Below are 20982 nucleotides of genomic sequence, written 5' to 3'. Positions count from 1 at the left end.
TCCCTCCTACTCCATACATGTTGCATTCTTGTAAGAGTACCGAGAGTACCAAAGCAGCAGTTTTCAGGGTTCTGATTACTTTCAGAGTTTAGTGGGACAGTTTTTCTAATTTTATGGTCCTTTTTTCTTCAGAGTCTCCACACATTCTTTTTTTAAAAAAAAAATATATATATAATAAACTTAATTTTTAGAGCAGTTTTAGATTCACAGCAGAACTGAACAGAAAGTACAGAGGTTTCCCATAGAGCTCCTGCCTCCACTATCTACTTCACGAACTAGAGGGGTAAGCATGTTACAGTCAATGGTCCTACATTGACACCTGAAGGCTACAGTTTACAGGAGGGTTTTTTCCAGGTGTTTTACATTCTATGGGTGTTGAAAACTGTTTAATGGCATGTATCTACCATTATAGTACAATACAGAATAGTTTCACAGCCTTAAAAATCCTCTGTTTTCCACCTATTCATCTCTTCTCCCGCACCCCCTGGCAAACACTAATCCTTGTCTCCATAGGTTAGCCTTTTCCAGAATGTCATGTAATTGGAATCATACAGTATGTTTTCTTTTCAGATTGGCTTCTTTCACTTAGTAATATGCATTTAAGTTCCCTCCACATCTTTTCATAGCTTGATAGCTCATTTCTTTCTAACGCTGAATACTAGTTGTCTAGTGGTACTATATTTATTCACTTACTCAGTAAAGGACATCTCGGTTGCTTCCAAGTTTTGGTAATGTGGAGTAAAACTGCTGTAAACATCTGTGTGCAGGTTTTTGTCTGCATGGAGCTGATGTGGGTAAATACCAAGGAGTGTGACTGCAGTATCATATAGGAAGAGTAGGCTTAGTTTTGTAAGAAACCATCAAACTGTTCCCCAAAGTGGCCATACGCTTCTGCATCCCCACCAGCAATGACTGAGGTTCCTGTTGTTCCGCATTCTTGTCAGCATTTAGTGCTGTCAGTGTCTGGGATTTGGGCCATTCTAATGGGTGTGTAGTGGCATCTTAATGTTTTAATTTGCAATTTCTTAATGGCGTATGATGTTGAGCATCTTTTCATATACTTATTTGTCATCTGTATATCTCCTTTGGTTAGGCACTGTATAGATCTTTTGCCCATTTTTTAATCAAGTTGTTTGGTTTTTCTATTGTTGAATTTTAAAGTTTCTTTGTATATGTTGGACAACAGTCTTTTAGCAGATATATCTTTCACAAAAATTTTTCTACTAGTCTGTGGCTTGTCTTCTCATTCTCTTAACGGTGGGTTTCATGCAGGTGTTATTCATTTTTTTTCCTCTAAGAAATAGTCTAAGTGAAAAAATGAGGGGACAACTCAGTAGGCAAGAAGATCCCTGCCTCCATGAAGCCTACATTATAAAGCAGAAAATGACAACAAACAAATAAATGAATAAACATATAATAGATGCTTAAGTGGAGATAGTTGCCGGGGAGAGAATTTAAACAAGGTGAGGGGTTAGAGAGTGACTGGAGAACAATCACTCTGGCTACTGTGTGCACCTATTGGGGCAAAAGTACGTGGAATAGTGAGAGCAAGAGGAGGAGGCGGAGACCACGTAGGATCTACTGCGGTCATCCCAGCAGCGGGGATGGGCTGTGGGCTGGGATGGAAACTGGAGGTGGTGAGCTGTATCCAGATTCTAGACACTTGTTAAAAGTGAAGTTGACACACTTGCTCCTAGATTGGGAATAAGAGAAACAAAGTCTTCAGAGGTGAAAGCTAGGTTTGGAGCTAAGCAGCCAGGTGAAAGGTGCTGAAAGTAGGAGGGGAGTGATGAAGGAAGGGGACAGGCAGGGGGCCATCCAGTGAAAATTCAGGTGGAGATGTCACTATGCCATTGTGATTCAACTTGAAAGGTTAGGGTTGGAAAGATAAAGAAATTGGGAGTTTTCCACATCTGACGGTGTGCTGGATATCTTTGTAAGGCCTTCCAGATTCTCTCTCCATGTCTCTTCACCCTGCTGTCTGCCTCCATACAGGCTAAGCTATATGGATTAAGTCAATGTACTCCAACCCTCTCGTTTCCAGCTGGATTCAGCTAGCCTGGCAGTAGATGTGAAGAAGGGAGGAGAGTAAGATGAGATGGTCTATTACCCCAGCTCTTTCCCTGCAGTTCCCCCTCAGCTGCCTGAGTCCTTCCTTCCATGAAAATTCGTAGCTCCTGTCAGGCGGGTCTCCACATGGCTCTCTCTCCGATGCTCGCTCCCCTCACCCTTTCAGGTCCACGAGCGGTAACGTCTCCTCCCCCTACTAGCCTCCGAGTACTGCTATCCCTATATCGTTGTAAATAAATACGGTAGTCCCTCCTTATCCGCAGTTTCACTTTCTGTGGTTTCGGTTACCTGTGGTCAGCCATGGTCCAAAAATATTACATGGAACATTCCAAAAATAAACAATGTGTAAGTTTTAAGGTGCATGCTGTTCTGGGTAGTGTGATGAAATCTTGTGCCGGCCTACTCCATCCTCCGCAAACGTGAATCCTCCCTTTGTCCAGCGCATCCGCAGGTTGTAACCGGCCCCCACTTAGTATCTGTCTCGGTTATCAGATTGCTGTCATAGTATCGCAGTATCGCCGTGCTTATGTTCGTCACCCTTATTTTACTTAACAATGGACCCAAAGCGCAGGAGTAGTGATGCTGACGATTCAGATATGCCAAAGAGAAGCATAAAGTGCTTCTCTTAAGTGAAAAGGTATGTACACTGTCCGGTGAAGTCTTATTTTCAGGGAAACACGGTATGCACAGGAACAAACATAGTGATTTGGTATTATCCATGGTTTCAGGCATCCATTGGGGGGGTCTTGGAACGTATCCCCTACAGATAAGGAGGGACTACTGTCATTCCGTTAGTGAACCCTGCCTGATTTATCTTAATTTGAGTGTGCATTCTGTTTCCTGTTAGGGTCTTGACTGAATTTAAAGCCCCCAGATTGGATGAAATTACTTAGGGATTGATAAGACATAGAAAAGAAAAGAGATTTGAGGACTGACTAGGACCCTGTAATATTAGAGGCTGGAAAGAGGAGGTGGTTTCCACAAAGGGGCGGTCAGTGAAATAGGAAGAAACTCAGGAACACGTGGTGGCTCAGAGGTCGGTTCAAGACAGAGCTATTTCCCTGGGACTCCCAGAACCTCTTATTGCTCTTGCCTATCATTCCTGACTCCTTCTTGCCTCACGTGAATTATTTCTCAGGGGTCTTGAAATTGCTTGGTAATTTGGATTCTGACATCTCCGTATCAGCTGATATGTTGTATGTATCTGAACCCTAAGGGAGACGATGGTATGAGTTCTTGGAGGCTCTCGGCAGCTTTGCAGATCTACAGATGGGAGGGAGAGGGAAGCAGAGAGAAACCACCAAGGAAACGCACACACAATTATTAAAAAACCTGTATCAGGTACTATATCGTGAATATAGCCAAGGCAAAACCTATTTCATATTCACCATTTTTGTTGAGTACCTAATATGACATCCAGTACACAGTGGCAGCTCAATAGATTTTTTTGGATGAATAAATGTTTTCTTTTTTAAATGGCTTATTATGATACAGTTATACTATGTTTTTGGTACATGAAGGCCCCTTTAGAGACTTGACAACTAATTCTTTGAATTGCCTTATTATATTACGTCTCTGATTATGCTTTTCTATACTACGTAATGCCTGGGTGTGAATGTACTTTCTTTAAAAAAAACAGAATTGCATTGAGAAGATGACAACATAAACTCTGCAGAAACAAAGGCTATAGATTTTGGTTACTTGGGCTCTGGGGCCATCAGATAAATATATTAGTACTGTACTTCTAACAGTGATCCTCTTTGTTTAAGTGTGAAACTGCTATTCACTAATATGTTGGTGCCATTCCCAGAAAGCATGCTTCATTATAATTGGCAAGTTTTTGCAAAAACTGTTCTCTATTTGCAGCCTTCATATTAGTGTGCTTGACTGATTTCCTCAACTCTCTGACTTACCATACGTGAAAAAAAATCTCCCTCTTCTACAAAGTAGAGTTTGAATCTTGGCTATGTCACCTTGTGAAAGATCTTTGAGTTTTAATTTCCTTATCAGTAAAATTGGATTAATAGTACAGCTGATCTTCATTATCCACAGATTCCGTATGTGCAAATTTATCTAATTGCTAGAATTTATTTGTAATCCCCAAACCCATACTTGCAGCCCTTCTGCAGTCATATTCAGTGCAATGTAAAATTTGAGTCGCCCGACAAGCATGTCCCCATGTACGTTCAAGCAAGGTAATGCTTGGCCTTCTTGTTTCAGCTCTACTAACATTTTTATGGTCTAGTTTAGCGCCACATTTTTGCATTTTTGTGCTTTTTCTTGGTGATTGTGCTATTTCAAATGGCCCAAGTATAGTGCTGAAGTGCTGTCTAGTGGATTGTCTAGATAGTACTGAAGGGCTGTCTAAGCACAGGAAGGCTGAGATGTGCCTTCCAGAGAAAATGCGTGTTCAAGTAGCCCTGTTCAGCTGTGTGTTAGAGTGCTGCTGGCCAAAGAATCAACAGTATATTAAACAAGATGTCTTCAAACAGAAACACATCTAAAGGAAGGTTATATAGTGATTGGTTGACAAAAATGTTGTGAACAGAGGCCCATAGGAATTTAATCCTGCATTTCCTGTAGGAAAAATCATTCAGTATTGGCTAATTCAGCATTTGCAAAGAATTTATGAAAGATACGATTCAGGTTAGGGTCTATGTTAAAGACCTCATTTTAAATTAATTACCTCTTTAAAGAACTTATCTCTAAATACACTTACATTCTGCGGTATTGAGTGTTAGAACTTTGACATATAAATTTGGGGGGGACCCAATTCATCCCATGACATGAGCTTCCTTTCCCATATCTGATCCGCTAGCCAATCCAACTGGCCACTAGCCATTTCCTGAGATGTCTTTGCCTCTGGGCTTTGCTCTTAATATTGCATCCTTACAGCATCCCCTATCTCTGCATGTCAAAGTCAAATCTACCTTTGACAAAGAAAAGATCACGTGAGGGCACGGTGGGTGGAGAGGGCACAGCCATCTGCAAGCCAAGGAAAGGGGCCTCAGAAGAAACCAACCCTGCTGACACCTTGATATTGGATTTCCAGCCTCCGGAACTATGAGAAATAGATTTCAGTTGTTTTTAAAACTACTCAGTTAATGATATTTCATTTTAGCAGCCTTAATGGACACAACGCAAACAAGTTTGGTTTAGATTCTGTGGTTAAGTGTGAGCAACTGAACTTTTTAAAGAGGGCAGTGTGATCCATGCTGTGCATCAGGGAAGGAACTGGAATATCTTCTGAAGAGAATGAGCCAAAAAGGGGAAAGGCAGGAGGCTGGGTAGATTCTTGCTGTTAGGGCTGATTCTTACCGGTTTATACTTGAGGCTTATATACTTGAGGCTTATATAAGGTTGTGTTTTGTTAGGCACTGATACAAAAGCCTGCTCAGAATAGTAGTGGGACAAGAGGGTCAGAGTGTCTGGGACAAGCCCGGGAGAACACTCTCTACCAAAACAGTGGTACTGGATATGTTCTAAAAACCTTTCACAAAGCACATTTGAAATTTTCAATGGGGCCATGAGGACTACAAAAGAATTTTACAGCAATGCCTACTAAACATAAGATTTACTATTTCCAAGTGTGCTGAGGATATTATTTGAGATGTGAAATATTGAGACCCAACTTGTGAATAACAGATTTCTAACAGGCATCCAACTGAGAGTCCTGAGCTGACATGCCTGGACAAGAGGTAGCAATCCAAAACTTACTTCAATTTGTGTTTTTTCACTTCATTTTCTTTTTGGCCCTCTGGAGTCTGATCACCCAAGGGAAATTAAGGCAATCATTGCATGAATCTAGAAAGTAGGTAATAAAAGCCCGAACGAATAGCTGCGTATGTAGTGAGGCCCTACTCACTACATACAGTGTAGTTTGGAGATGTTTTAAATGGTTATGTCAATAGGATGTAGTAAGCAATTGGATCTGAAGGTACAGAGGAAAGTAACTGAGATTCCCTAGAATAACTCAGAGTTTGAATTTTGAAAGAGAAAAATAATTTCAATTTTGGATATGTTGAGATTGAGATACATTTCCAATTGGGGCATGTGAATGCAAAAGTCTAGCAGGCCAGGACTGGAATATGCAGATTTGAGAGCTATTTGCCTATGGGTGACAGATAAAGCCAAAGGGATGGATGAAATCGTCAAGGATATGCACTGGAAGGAGAAGAAAGGTAGAGGCTGTGAATAGCTGTTCCCGGGCTGCAGAAGAAGGAAGTGGTCAGAGATATAAAAGGAACACCAAGACACAAAAACCACCAGGGGAGGAACAACTGATGTGGTTAACTTTGGAAAGAGATAAATAGAGAAAAATGAATAGGAATGGGGTTAATGAAGAGGAAACTCAAGACAGATGAATTTGATTTCTGAGAAGTGAAAAGCTAGCTCATCTTGGAGAGTGGGAAAGGAATTAAGGAGAATAGAAAATATTTGGAATAGTCACCATGAGGAATGTAATAGGAAGTAAACAAAGTTGAGCAAAAGGACTGCTGATCCTGGTGAGAATTCAGTTGATATTCTATAGCATAAAAGCATAAGGAAAAATTCTATAGTTTCCTGATGTTTTCGTTACCACTGTTTAGTCAGCACTTTTTCAGCTGCAAGTGACAGAATTCCCAATGCATATTAGATAAAGGAAAAAAAGGAAATTTATTGGCTTACATAACAGCAAGGTATTAAAAGTACAATGGTTTAAGGCATGGCTAAATCCAGGACCTCAAACAATGTCATCAAAAATATGTTTCTATCCATTGCTCAGCTCTGCTTTCCTAGAGAGCCACTGGCAGTTCCTAGAATACAGTCTACCTGCTTTAGCAAACCATCACAAAAAGAGTACTTCCTTCCCAATTTTTCCAGCCCAAAGCCTCATATAGACTATAATTGGCCCAGCTTGGGTAATGTGCCCAGTACTGGACTAATCACTGGGACCAAGGGGATGTGATGATTTGAGAGCCTGGATGTGGGTCAGACATTCACCCCTGAAGCCATGAATCCCATGGACCCAAAGTGGGGAAGGAGTGGTTTTACAAAGGAATGCTAGTCAGGCAAAACAACCAGGTGCACTAGAGCTTGTGAACATGAGTAGAGAAAATAGATGGTAGAATCAGTATCTGTCAGGATAGGCTAGATTATGCTATAATGACAAACAACCCCAATCGCAAAGACTTAAAACAACAAAGATTTATTTCTGTTGCTACATGTCTATTGTAGGTCATTTGGGGCCACTTTCCTCACTCAGAGAGTATTGTTGGTCATGGAAACAAAAGGAAAAAAAACATGGCAAAGAAAGTATTATCTCTTAAAGCTTCTGCCTGGAAATAAGACTTTTCATAAATACTCACATTTCATTGGCCAGAGCAGAACGGGCGGGGAAGTAAGACCCTACCGTATACCTCTAGAGAAGAGAACTAGAAGTTTTGTAAATGGTCCTAATGATTGCACCTATTACCAAGATTAAAATATTGGTGGAGAGAATATGGCAGAGAAATCAGGACATAAGAAAATCTGAAATTGTTGGAATGTCCTGGAGCGGTGAGTGAAGAAAGTAATCAAGAAAGAAGTAGAGGACGTGTGAGGCAAGGGACTGGAGAACAAAGGGATTGTGAGCATGGGGCAACACGATTGAACATAGTGTCCAATGGAGGTAACGGTAGTATTGGTGGAAAACCAAATGTTAATCATGTGAGGCATGAACTGTATCTAAGACAGTGTGTTCAAGGACATAGGGGAGCTTGTTGGCTCTAGGACAGGGATTTCTAATGCCCAAAAGGAGCTCCTAGTTAAAGGCCAGACATGGGACATATGAGAATGGATGGAGTCAGGAATGAAAGGAGAGAATTACCGTGTTGCCCCAAAATTAAGACCTAGCAAGACCATCAGCTCTAATGTGTCTTTTGGAGCAAAAATTGATATAAGACCTGGTATTATATTGTATTGTATTGTATTGTATTATATTATATTATAAAGACCTGGTCTTATATTAAAATAAGACTGGGTCTTATATTAATTTTTGCTCCAAAAGACACATTAGAGATGATGGTCCGGCTAGGTCTTATTTTCAGGGAACATGGTAACAGAGAGGACAGGTGATTATACAATTAAAGAAATTGATAATTACAGAAACATATTTACCCTAATATTCCTCTTTTGTCTCTTTTTATGGATATAGCCATTGCCTTTATACTTTAGCTTTAAAGGCAGTATATATTAATGGTGTTTTCCTGTTAGTGTGTTAATCTATGCAAAATTGAAAAGTAGATTCAGTATACGACTGGATTAGGACTCCATCTGTAATAGACAGAATAATGGTCCCCCCAAAAACTGTTCATATCCTAACCCCAGGAACCTGTGAATATACTACCTTCCATGGCAAAGGAGACTTTGCAAATGTGATTAAGATGAGGACCATGAGATTGGGAGATTGTCCTGGATTATCTGGGTGGGGACAGTGTAATCACAAGGGTCCTTATAAAACAGAAGCAACAGGGTGAGAGTCACAGGAGATGTGTTGACAGAAGTAGAGGTAGAAGTAAAATGGGACCAAGAGCCAAGGAATACAGGTAGCCTCTGGAAGCTGGAAAGGGCAAAGACTGGGTTCTTTCCTTGAGCCTCAGAAGAAACACAGCCCTGCGGACACCTGGATTTATAGCCGCTAAGGCCCAATTTTGGACTTCTGACCTTCGGAATTGTAAGAGAATAAATTTGTGTTGTTTTAAACCATTGATTTCGTGATACTTTGTTATAGCATCAAGAGAAAACTAACACTGTCTAAAGAGGTGATTAAGGGGAATGCAGGCTGTGACTTCCTAATGTCAGGGAAAGGCAGGAAAATGAGGCCTACGATTAGGTGGCAAAAGAAGGAGGGATTGTCATGTGCTAGTTCTCATCTTCAAAATGTAATAAAGTCATAGCTAAATTCTCTCAGAAAAAAAAATGCAATGGCCCGATACTTATACACAGACTCTAGGGTATTTGAAGTTATGTTTGTCAATCTGTAAAAAGAACTAGAAATTCTTTCTGGAAAGATTAGAAGAAAGAGGTTTATAAATGACAAAAGTGAAAGAAGATAAAAGAAAAATATTGCATTTTAGAAATAGCTATTCTGTGTATTTACTTTTTCCAAGATATTCCGTACAGTGTATGAGAAAGTTAATTCCTAAGAGAGCAAAAAACATCTTGTGACAAATTTTCATCAACTTCAAGAGAGTATTTTTAAAGTTTATTGAAAATTCCAGTTGTGCTTTAAATTATTATGCTGTAGTGTCATCTCTAGGTCTTCTGAATCAGTTTGTTTTCATTTAAAAAATAGCTAATTGTAAGTGTTAATTTCACTACATATAAACACTGTCCTGCCAGCCTCTCTCCCCTGCCCCATCAAATCTCTTCTTGAGTGGTATTTGAAGTATGTTGTGATTTAGTTCAAGCACTTGGAAGTATGTATGAAGTATTATCTTCAGAGGGCTAATTGGATTTTTCTTAATGGATTTTTTCCTTTAGTAACAAATACACATATATGCAAACTCTACACACAGAGATTATTTGGAGAGGACTTTAATTCCGCAACCGTTCTGTTAGCCTTTCAGACCTAGTGACCACACAACAAACAGAGCACGCCACAAGATAAAAAGTTTCAGCCAAAAGTGTGACACTAGTTTGGGGGGCATGAGCAAGTATGGAGTCCAGGAAGCCTGGTGAGGTTGGCACTGTGAAAGTTCAGCTGTGCTTGGCTAGCCAAGGGTGGGAAGGCTGAGAGGGGAGAGCCAGGCCAGGCGGGACCTGGTCAGAATTTGGAGTTAGCAGGGAGATAAAAGAGTTCATCCAGATTCTGGGAAGATCAACTCAGTCACCAGCAGCTGAAGCACCATCAAAGGCAGGAAAACTGAGTCCTGGGCAGCCATGAGCCCCTTCCTGCTTTGATTTTGAGCAGTTTTCCTGGTGTAAATGGAAAAAGGATGAGCAGGCCCATCCAAGTGATGTAGGAAATTTCTGTGAGTGTCAGGATCGTGTCTTGTGAACAGAAGAATGGAAGCATGGACCAAGGAGAGGCGAGGAGTTGTAAAAGAGCATACTTTATTAAAAGCAAAGGCTCACAGCTCCCAAGCAGGAGGGGATCCCGAATGGGGTGCCCCGTGACTGAGGCAAAGGCTCTTATTTTTATATCTTCCCTTGTTTGTTTGGAGAAGGGAGCTGGCGCCTTCTAATGGAATTTGTCTATCAGGTTTGTTCTGTTTGCCCATTCTGAAGGGATGAATGAAATAACCCATTTTTATATAGTAGATCTGTTCCATTTGTCAGCCCAAAAGGGATTTACGAGATAACTTACTAACCTCAGAGCACCGTTATATGTTTGTCCTGGAGTGAAAGAGCTATTTCAGAATCTGGAGTTTCAGGATATGGCTGCCTTTTGTTTATTCCACCAGGGACCTTTCTGTCTACCTAACAACATGCTAACTAACCTGTCTCACAAGTATTGGAGAATTTAGCAGAGGGCTAGATTTTCTGAAAGCTAACAAACAAACCAAAAAACCCAGTTTCTAGTTGCTCTGAGTTGGATATTTTAACAAAAGTGTGCTATCCACCTTTCTATGCATGATACTAAAGGCAAAAATCATAAAGGGAAAGACTCATGCATTAATATTAATATTTTTAACTTCTATCTATCAATATTCATAAACACACAAAGATACACATACAAGATATTTGTAAGACAAGATAAAACTATGGTTTAATCTATATGAATATTTGTAACAGCAGAAAATTAGAAATGATTGAAATGTCAATCAATAGGTGATTGCTTAAATATATATTCTGAATATCCTTACAATGAAATGTGAAGGCTTTCTTTTTTTTGGTAAAAAGCCAGGTAATAAATATTTTAGGTTTGTGGACCATGAAGTCTCTTTTGCAATTACTCAGTTCTGCAGTTGTAGCACATAAACATTTACAGATACTATGGAAACAAAAGAGTGCAACTGTGTCCCAATAAAACTTAAAACTCTATTAACAAAAATAGGTGGCTGGCCCACAAATTATAGTTTGCTGACCCCTGTCCTAAACCATAATATATTTTTAAAAATTTGTTAAATATATTTATAATATTGTGGAAACCTGTCCAAATTTTATTAAGTGAAAAATATGTTTCAGAACTAAATATGTGTTTATATAGTATGTTACTTTATTGAACATTTATATATCAAGTTCTATAAATAAAATGGTGTATAAGTATATACAATTACATATTAAAATATTGTAATTATATATAAAATTATATTTATATTTTTATATAATTAAAGAGATAGTACAAACTAAAGAAAAAAATCCTGGAATAATATTACCAAAATGTTAACCTGTAGATTAAAATCCCAATTTAAAATTATAGAATTATTTTCCTAGTGTAAAATTTTTAATGTTTTTATTTTTTGTACTAAATTGTTTTAAAAGCCATGTTTAAAACAATTTATGTACAAAAATGAAACATTTAAAAACATGCATATAAGCCTACTAGTCATGTACAACTATTTTTATTGCTCTGCGTCCCCCTTTCAATCTTTATCAGCACTCCATGCTTGTCAAAGTATACAAGGTGTGATCAAACAATGCAGTCAATGTTTAAATAAAAAAATTTATTACAGTAAAAGACATATTGCCATTAATTCCCCTCAAAATACTCCTCCTCGCTTTGAACACACTTATCCCATTGTTCTTGCCACTTTCGGAAGCAGTTCTGGAAGTCCTCTTTCCTTGAGTGTCTTTACATGCGCTGTCGTGACTACCTTGACGTCTTGACACAAAATGTTTACTTTTCATGGTCATTTAGACTTTGGGGAAGAGCCAGAAGTCACACAGGTGCCAGATCCAGTGAATAAGGTAGATGAGGAAACACAATAATGTTTTTATTTGACAGAAATTGCTTCACGAGCAGCAATGTGTGACACAGAGCCTTTCCGTTGTGATCACAAAATATGGTGAATGCTGCTGCCAAGTGCCATCCAATGGAAAGGCAGGGATCTTCAATATGGGAAGCGGTGCAATGAATCTTAGTAACAGTGTGTGACAAGTTTCAACTGGTTCGGTGCAGTCAGTTGGATGTGAGCTACGGTTGAGAGAAGGTGTGTTTTAAAGTGAGCCTTAAATCATCCTCCATCATCACAATGCTCTGTGCCACACATTGCTTCTGGTACGGCAATTTCTGTCAAATAGAAACATTACTGTGTGTCCTCACCCACCTTATTTACCAGATCTGGCACCATGTCACTTCTGGCTCTTCCCCAGAGTCAAATGGTTCAGGACATCAAAGTGAGAGAGAGTATTTTGAGGGAGATTAATGACAATGTGTCTTGTACTGTAATAAATTTTTTAAATTTAAATGTTCACTGTAGTTTTGGATCACACCTCAGATGTCTTTTCTTGGTTTTCTTTGCCTTATTCCTATTGTATCCTCAGGGTCAGCAGTTTGTAATAAACACAGTTCAGTGAATATTAGTTAATAGTTGTGATTAGGATCGTAGTGATAATGATGTGAAGTAGAGTAATTTTAGGTAACTTTTTAAATTAAGGCATCTAAGAGAAAACTAGCAACTGCAATCACAAATGTTACTGTCAAGTGTTATTCAAGAAACTTTCAGAAGGAATATCATGTTGAAAGCTTCAGAATCTCTGTGTTCATATGTCCCAGGGGATAGACACCAGAAAGGTTTCTGGAGATTGCTACCTCTGTGTTTCTTACCGTAGCCCAATTGGCACAGGGGGAATGACTTTGGTGCTTCCAACAGCGGACAGAGCAATATGAAATGATCAAAGCTTCAGCTTGTAAATTATTCTGCTTGCTTTTGTCATCCAGAGTCTAGAGCCCAAAAATGTGCTCCTGCATCTGGTGCACTGCTGATGGTACAAACAATAAAATCAGAGGCTTTTTAAAACCTTCTGTGGGTTTATCAAAGTCTGACAGTTAATAACCAAGGTGAGTAATTTTACAGTAGTATAATGTGAATCTATAAACTGTATCATACGAAGGAGGTGTGGAGATAAAGGACTAAAAGACTTTGTATGGGAACAAGAGACTGAATTCAAGAATCATAACTTCATAGTATTGATTAGGTACAATAGGCTAATTATGACCTAATGTAATGCTTGGATTCTTCAATGATTGGGTTTTTCTACCTGGATTGTGGGCATTTTTACATTTTTATTAGAAATCAACAAACATAATGCTAAGCTTAAATATAGGCTTTCTTATAGTCAGTTTAGGTAGAGCTGGAAGATACCCTAGCGATATTTGAATCATCTGCAGAAACTGATGGTTTTATAACTAATAATTAATCTCTCTATTTGTCACATGTTTTTTCTTAAAAACATTGATGTTTTCTTCCCCCCCCTCCCAAAAAAACAACACAGAACTACAGAAACACCTTCTCCCTACCTGCCAACAAAACAAAACAAAGAGTATAACCTGTTCCCTGGTTAGAGATATAGTGCGTATGGCAATGAAAATGTGAATATCACCTATTCAGTGTGCCGAATGCTTTTTCTTTTGTTTGCAACTGTCTTATTCATATGCCAGAATGGAGATAAAAGATTTTAAATGGAAGGATTGTGCAACCAACACACACATCTTCTCAAGCTTTGGTGGAAGCCTAAGTCTAAGGGAACATTTGGGATCTATTCTGCAAGTAGCAACTGGAATGTGTTAGCAGCCACTTTCACATAATGTGGGAACTGTTACACTACTTGACTGGAACCATGGTTAATTTCCCCTTGTGTTCCCGGTGCCTGGCCCAGAGTAAACATTCAATAAATAAGCTGATCAAAGTTTCAGCTTGCTTTTGTCATCCAGAGTCTAGATGTACTCCTGAATCTGGTGCACCATTAATGGTACAATCAGTAAAATCAGAGGCTCTACCTAAACAGCCATTGAAGGAATGAAATGTCTTACATATAAACTCCATCTTGACAGAAGTTTGATAAATTTCTGTGTTGGTGAGATTTGGAGGAAATGTGTATTCCCAAATATGTTAGTGGGGAAATGTAAGTTATACAATTTCTGTGTAATTTGGCAATGATCATCAAAATAAATGCATCTACCCTGTAACCCACTTCTGGGAATTTATCCTACATAAATAAAAACTCTCTCACATGTGCACATAGAAAAAAAGAGTCATTGCAGCATTCTTTATACTAGCAAAAGAGTAGAAACACCTTAAATGTCTATATATAGAAAACTGGTGAAATAAATTGTAGTGTATACATACACAAATAATGGAATTCTGTGCTAATGTTAAAAATGAAGAGATAGAATTATACCTAATACATGGAATGATCTCCAAGATATGATGGTTAAGTGAAAAAAGTCAGGTGCAAAACAATGTATTCAGTAAACAATGTATTCAGTATGCTAGACTTATATAAATAAACAAACAACAATAGTTGAGGGAAGGGATGCTAATATATGGTTTTACTTGAAAAGACTGTCTCTGAAAAGTTACAAAAGAAACCGGTAACCGTGGTTCAACATGTGGTATTTCAAGGATTAGAGGAAAGGAGAGTTGCTTTTCATTCTTTTGTGATGTTTCAGTTTCTAGCCATGTGTGTAGACTAGCTACTAAAAACTTTTAAATAAGAATGTTCAAAAATAAACATCTTAAAATTAGTTTCCAAGGAGAGTGCTTTTCCAAACTCACTGGCATACTGTGAATTATCACTTTGTATGAGGAAAACTGGGGGGAGGGTATATGTCTACATAATGACTTGTAGAAGCATAGCACTATGTCTGATAAGGAGAATAGGGTGGCTGTGGATCTCAGTAGGAGACTTTCTACTGTTGATCTTTTTGTACCTTTTGATTTTAAAAAGTATATATAATAAAAATTAAAATAGTTGTTTTTAAAGTTTATTAGAACTGTAGAGGAAGTGGAAAGGAAAAGGTATTTTAGGAGTAGGAATAGCATGCTTGGTAAGGTCAGAGACAGCCCTAGTTTCAGGTCTGGACTCTTTCAATAGCTGTGTGATGTTGGGCAATTTGCTGAATCTCTGGGCCTCTTCTGTAAAACCCTCATGGGGATTACATTGAAAATATTAGATATAAAGCACATTTTCTACCATAGCACACATTAGGAGGTCAGCAATTGGTAGTCATTATTATATGGTGAATGAAATCTTTGTAATTCCAAAACAGTTGCAAGGGTTCTAAAAAAGCAGTACAGAGCAAGAAACTGGGACTCAGCTCAGTGTTGCTCTCTGGGCTGTGTAACAGCCCCATAACAAGGCTTTGGCACTGACCGAGATCAGTGGGAAGCCCAGGGCTTACCATAAAGTGACCCAAGGTGGCACAGTGCCACTTTACATCACCAATTGATTAAATGTTAATGTTTCTCACTCGTTTTGTGATTTCTCACAAGAGCTATGTCAAATGAACAAAGAGATTTTTAAAGTGTTAATGAAATAACAATAAAGACTTGTAAAATCCATAGAGCATCTAGCACTTGATCTCTTTTTTCTTTTCACATTATTTGTACTATAACCAATCTATTGGTATGTTATAAGGTACCTGCTATGACCAAATATAATTTCATTTGCTTCTTTATCGAGCTCATATTATTTGAAATGGCTAGCAGATCTCATACTATTCTAATGACAAACAGATGTATGAATCTGACTGATCATGTATCTATTGGTGAAAAACTCCAGACTCCAGATACGTATGCATCCTTTATCTCAGTAGTGCGTACATGAGTGTTATACGCAGTTTTGGAACTTCGATAGCAGATTATGGTACTTACAACTCTTCATACAGATATACACACAAACATTTTTCCATTGAAATTTGCTTTTCATAATTGCTAATGGCATATATTTTGCAGCATGAAATAAAATAATTCTAAACATAAATATGTTTTTGTGTCATTCTTCTTAACAAATGATAGTCTGAATTTGTTTCCTAGCTTGCATTAATAAGTTTTTTTCAACTCTGAACTTGATAAAGGCTGAGACAGAGGACAAGATCAGTAGCATTTTGTAATGACTGCTGTAATGTGATTCCACAATCTGAATTTTGACAGAGCTGATGAAAAGAGTGAGACTGTAGCCTCATAGGAATTCTGGTGCCGCGTTATAGGAATGGAAGAGCAGCGACCCTGTGAGGCAAAACCAAGTATTACACTCAGGTACACAAGAAATTCTTGATGCTTGCAGATCACAAAGGATTTCTGAAAGGGCACTTATTTTTATATCTGGATTCAGTCAACCACAGAACTCATATACTGTGAGCTACATAAGTTTACATACATGTTACTTCAATATCTTTTATTTTCAGGTTGACATGGAATATTCTGGCTCAGGCGGGGGAAATTGCAAGCTTTGATTATTTTGATAAATTACGCCCTTGAAAATTGACATACAAACAATAACCTTGAATTCTTTTGTTTTTGTTTTTTTAATCTGACTAGCTCTCAGTTACATTAATGTAGGCTGAGCCAAGAGTTTAGAGAAAATGTTAGGCTACAGTGGAGAAATATTAATACAAAAAAAAAACACAACAAAATCCTGAGACATTTTACATTTCATAAAGTAGATTCTGCTTTTAATGTTTGGTCTACCAGTTATTCTAATTATGAAGAATGAAAAAAAACCGAACTGCCATTGTATGTCTTTCCTCTAAGGAAACAATGTCATTGTTACTGTGGATGCGCATAGTACACAGACATGTTTTCTTAGAATGCTGAATAGGTTTCCCCTTCTCAATAGTTCATTAACCCAGCAATTCAATACTTTAGGGCCAATAATATTAGTACCTTGTTACATCTTTTCGCTGATTAAAATTTATGAAGGGCTTAAGTGTGCCCAATGATACATCAAGAGGACAAGTTGACCTGAAGTTATGAACATATGATCTGTTTTCTATTTTTCAAAATTACTAGTGAAGCATAACCCGTACTTTAAGTAAAAACATCTTAGCATGACTTTCCAGTATTTCCTCAAGCTGTCTCTGTGCTATCAGATTGAAGATTCCCCATGCTCTCCAGTATATGCTCTGTGGGGGGAGTCAATCACAGCATCTTAAGGTTCCCTGAAGGCTAGGGGTGCAGTCCTCATTAACCCCGCTGAGCTGTTTTGTTTTCTGCTGAACTCTGAACTAGTGGAACAAATATTTTGCTCTCTTCAGCCCAGAGTATTTTATTTCTACAGCACAGGAGATGTTAGCGATAGTATTGCTGAAAGATACATATATACGTGTGTGTATATATATAAAAAACATCTATTTATATACATATATGAACTCTATGTATATACATATATAAAATCTATTTAACTTGTATAAGAAGTATACATTTAAATGACAAATTGATTTAAATGGATTGCTGTGTAGTGTAACCAAATATATCGTCTCTTCAATGTTCAATTATTACCACAGTAGCACATATTATAATTCATCAGCTTTATTAGTCAAACAAAACATAAAAAATGTATGGCGGAAATAGAAACATTTTTGGTATTTGGTATACATCTACAGTGGAAGCTTCAATCATGGAAGCAACAATTAACATAGAGCAGTTAGGGGAACTGTGCTAGATGTGTTACATGCGCTATCTCAGGGATCAGTGAACTCTATAAAGGGGTGTGATAGTAAATATGTTCTCCAGCTTAGTGGGTGACACAATCTTTGTCCTAACTACTCAACTCTGCCCATACTGAGCAAAAGCAACCATAATTGAATAAGCGTGGCTATGTTCCAATGAAACTTAGTTTACGGTCACTGAAATGTGAATTTCATATAATTTTCACATCACAAAATATTATTCTTAAAAATATTTTTAAAAACAATTGATAATGTAATAGTTATTCTTAGCTGACAGGCCATACAAAAACAGAAAGCAGATTGTATTTGGCCGTGAGCCTATAGTTTGCTGACTTCTGTATCATCTCATTGGGTTAGTAGGGGTTTCCTGAATGACCAGGTATATATGGAGACTACACTGTCAAGTAAATGGGAAAGAGCTTTCTCACTAGCTTTCTTCTCCGCCCTACTGTCAATCACTTTCTGCCACGCTGCTGTCACCGAGACCGATGGGGCTTTATTCAATTGTGTTTAAGGTTAAAAGCAGCTCCTACATGTCTAAACTCTAGACAAACCAACTTAACTGCTAGCAACTGCAAGGATATACAACTGATTTGAGGGGTTGAGCTGGAGTGACGTGAACCGAATTGGGTGTTTTTATAGTTCAAGCGGCCTAGAATGAGGCCAAGCACCAAAGTGACACGTTGTTGCAGTAATCCCTGGAAGAAACAATGGAGATCTTGACCTGGCTGGCAGAAACAGAGGACTAAGAATAGTAGACATATTGGAGATGTATTTAGGATTAGGTTCTCACTTGAATAAGGATTCATTACAATGTTTTGTAACTGTTTTACAGGATAAAAGAGATTGATGACACTTCAAAAATAATTTTGAAAGTGCTACCTAAATTTGGTTAGGATAGTATATCAATCATCTCTTTTACGTTTTAATTATTAATACCATTTTAAAAAGTTACAGGATCTCATCATTGTCTGATTTACTGATTTCCTACCCCAAATGAAGCATAACATTTTTATTTTTCAACATAAAACTCAGTTGAAAATACTTTTTCTGAACCACAAAAAAAAAAAAAAATTCTGCATTCACCACGCTCCCAAACCGGGAATCAACGCGTGGAGACACTTTCAATTTCCAGGCAATTTCCAGAGGTTTATCCTGTTCGCTATAGCGGTATCCCACCGCTCCTCCGCTCCCAGCGACACTCCTGGACCCGCCCCCGACACTTTCCTCTTAGGTGTACAGCTCCCACCGCCCCAATCTCCCGCCTACTCGGGTAGCTCCGCCTCCTTCAACTCAGCTTCCCACCTCCTTCCCTTCTTCCGTTGCTTTCCCCTCTCCTACCTCTTGGCTGCCTTCTATTGGCTAAACTGGCTGAGCCGCGGCAGACATGCCCCAGACCCGAGTTCTGATTGGCTGAAGGGTTGCGGGCCTCTCGCGATTGGCTGATAAAAGCAGACAGCAAGTGTGACTGCGCTACGCGGTGTGTTGATGCCGCTTTGTTGCCTGAGGGGGTCTACGATAGTAGAAGTTAAGGGGGTCAGGAGGCTAGCGCTTCTCAACACCTGCAGTCACGGCCTTTGCAGGCACGTCTCTGGGTAGTTTTCATCGTAGGAGTCGCGCCTACAGCAGCCATGAGCGGCGGCGTGTACGGGGGAGGTGAGTACAGCCAGACTAAAGAGCAAGCCGTTTTAGCGTGCGGGGTTTACAACCGCCGTCCCCAGCCCTCTCCGCTTCACCCCTCCACGGTGGTCTCTTCCGGTCCTCAGTTCTCGGGAGTCCGGCCTTCCCTCCCCATCCCCGCCCGGCTTTCTCGCCGCCCTCGGCGCCCACCCGGCTCACTGAACGCCTCGGTCTCCTGGAGTCACCGCATCCTGCGGTCCCTTCCAGCCTCGGTCCTCGGAGGAGCGGGTTTGGGGGATGCGCGCCGGCCGCGGGGATGGGACGGCAGCTGCGTCCTGGGGGCCGGCCCACTGAGCCTCGGCTTGAGTGACCTGTCCCAGGGTCGCATGTCTCCCAGTGTCTCCGTAACTCTGCATGTCGGGGTGTGCGCGCGTGTGTTTAAACTTGGGAAGTCTCTGCAGTTTGCGGGGGGGTTTCCGCAACGCCCGGTAGATGGCAAAGCGAGCGCGATAGGTAGAAGTGATTGGAAGAGTGGCGGCCACTCAGGACGCAGCCTGCTCTCGGTCCGCGCTCAGCGCTCCTGCTGCCTCACGCCTTTCAAACACTCCTGCGTTTTGTTGACTGGATTGTCCAAGTTCCTCGTGCGCGTGTCCGGGATGAATTTGGGAATACAGGTAATTTAAGAATGCTTTCCTTGGGTAGGCTGCGGTGTAGTAGAAAGATTACCAGGGGCCTGGGAGTCACACAGACCTGGGTTGTAATACCAGCCTCACCATTCGTTTAGCGCTTTGGCCTTGGGCAGGTGACTTTAAGTTTTCTCAACTTCAGGCTCCTCATTTGTGGAATGATAATTCCCACCCAGTGTGTGCTTGTGAAGGTTAAATGAGATAATAGTACACTTGCTCCTCAAAGTGAGGTCCATGAATCAAGAGTTCAGCATCCCCAGCAATCTTTTGGAATTGCAGAATCTCAAGCCCCACTGTAAGACTACTGAATCGGAGCCTCCGTTTTTACAGATTACCTAGATGAAACACAGATGTAGATGATTTATATTTTGTGTTCGTGTTTGATGCGTTAGAGAACAGGAGACAAATCCTGTTATTGTGTCTAGTAAGGATGCTGTTTCTGAAAAGGATGGCATTCTATTGGTAAGAAATAAAGTCTTCAAAATTCCTAGTTTTTGGAATGTAGCTTGAGTCTCTTCTGAGACGGTAGACTGACCCTCATTCCCTTTATACCCGTTTATGTTCTTCGTTTTGATTTCTCAAACATGAGAGTACATATTCCCATTTTACTTTGGAGAAAGCCTAGTAGGTCTTATTGATTTACCTCTTCCCCATCTGAAGATGGAGTCCTGACAGGAAAACCGGATCTGTGTCCTTTGCCTCCTGGAGGCTGTTGACTCTATTTTGACTTTCAGGTTCACAGATCCAAGGACCCAGAGGCTTTGCACTGAGTATTTCCTTGCAAGGCATTATTTAATATGACGAAGGTAGAAATGGATACTAGTAACGCCAGCAGCTAATATTTGTTGAATGCATACTGTGTACCAGGAACTGTTACAGAGGCTTTTAATGCATTGCATTGCATACTTGGATTAACTCAGTTAATCCACAACAACTATAGGAGATGGTACTACTATTCCCATTTTATTGAATGAGAAAATGAGGTACAGAAAAGATTAATAAGCCCAAAGAACAAGAATCTTTAGAATG

General features: G+C 39.5%; 1 protein-coding gene across 1 annotated transcript in view; it reads left to right on the top strand.

Annotated features, from left to right (window-relative positions):
- The first annotated feature begins 19094 nt into the window (after nucleotides 1–19094).
- Nucleotides 19095–20982, top strand: part of ACTL6A (actin like 6A) — a 29005-nt gene continuing 27117 nt past the window's right edge. Inside the window, exon 1 of the mRNA XM_033126043.1 lies at nucleotides 19095–19303. Coding sequence (XP_032981934.1) covers nucleotides 19279–19303 — 25 coding nt within the window. The 5' untranslated portion in view covers nucleotides 19095–19278. The remainder of the gene's footprint in view (nucleotides 19304–20982) is intronic.

The sequence above is a fragment of the Rhinolophus ferrumequinum genome, chromosome 2 (genome assembly GCF_004115265.2).
Source record: "Rhinolophus ferrumequinum isolate MPI-CBG mRhiFer1 chromosome 2, mRhiFer1_v1.p, whole genome shotgun sequence".
NCBI lineage: Eukaryota > Metazoa > Chordata > Mammalia > Chiroptera > Rhinolophidae > Rhinolophus > Rhinolophus ferrumequinum.
The sequence above is the reverse complement of the archived record's forward strand: the minus strand, read 5'-3'. Positions and strand labels throughout refer to the sequence as shown.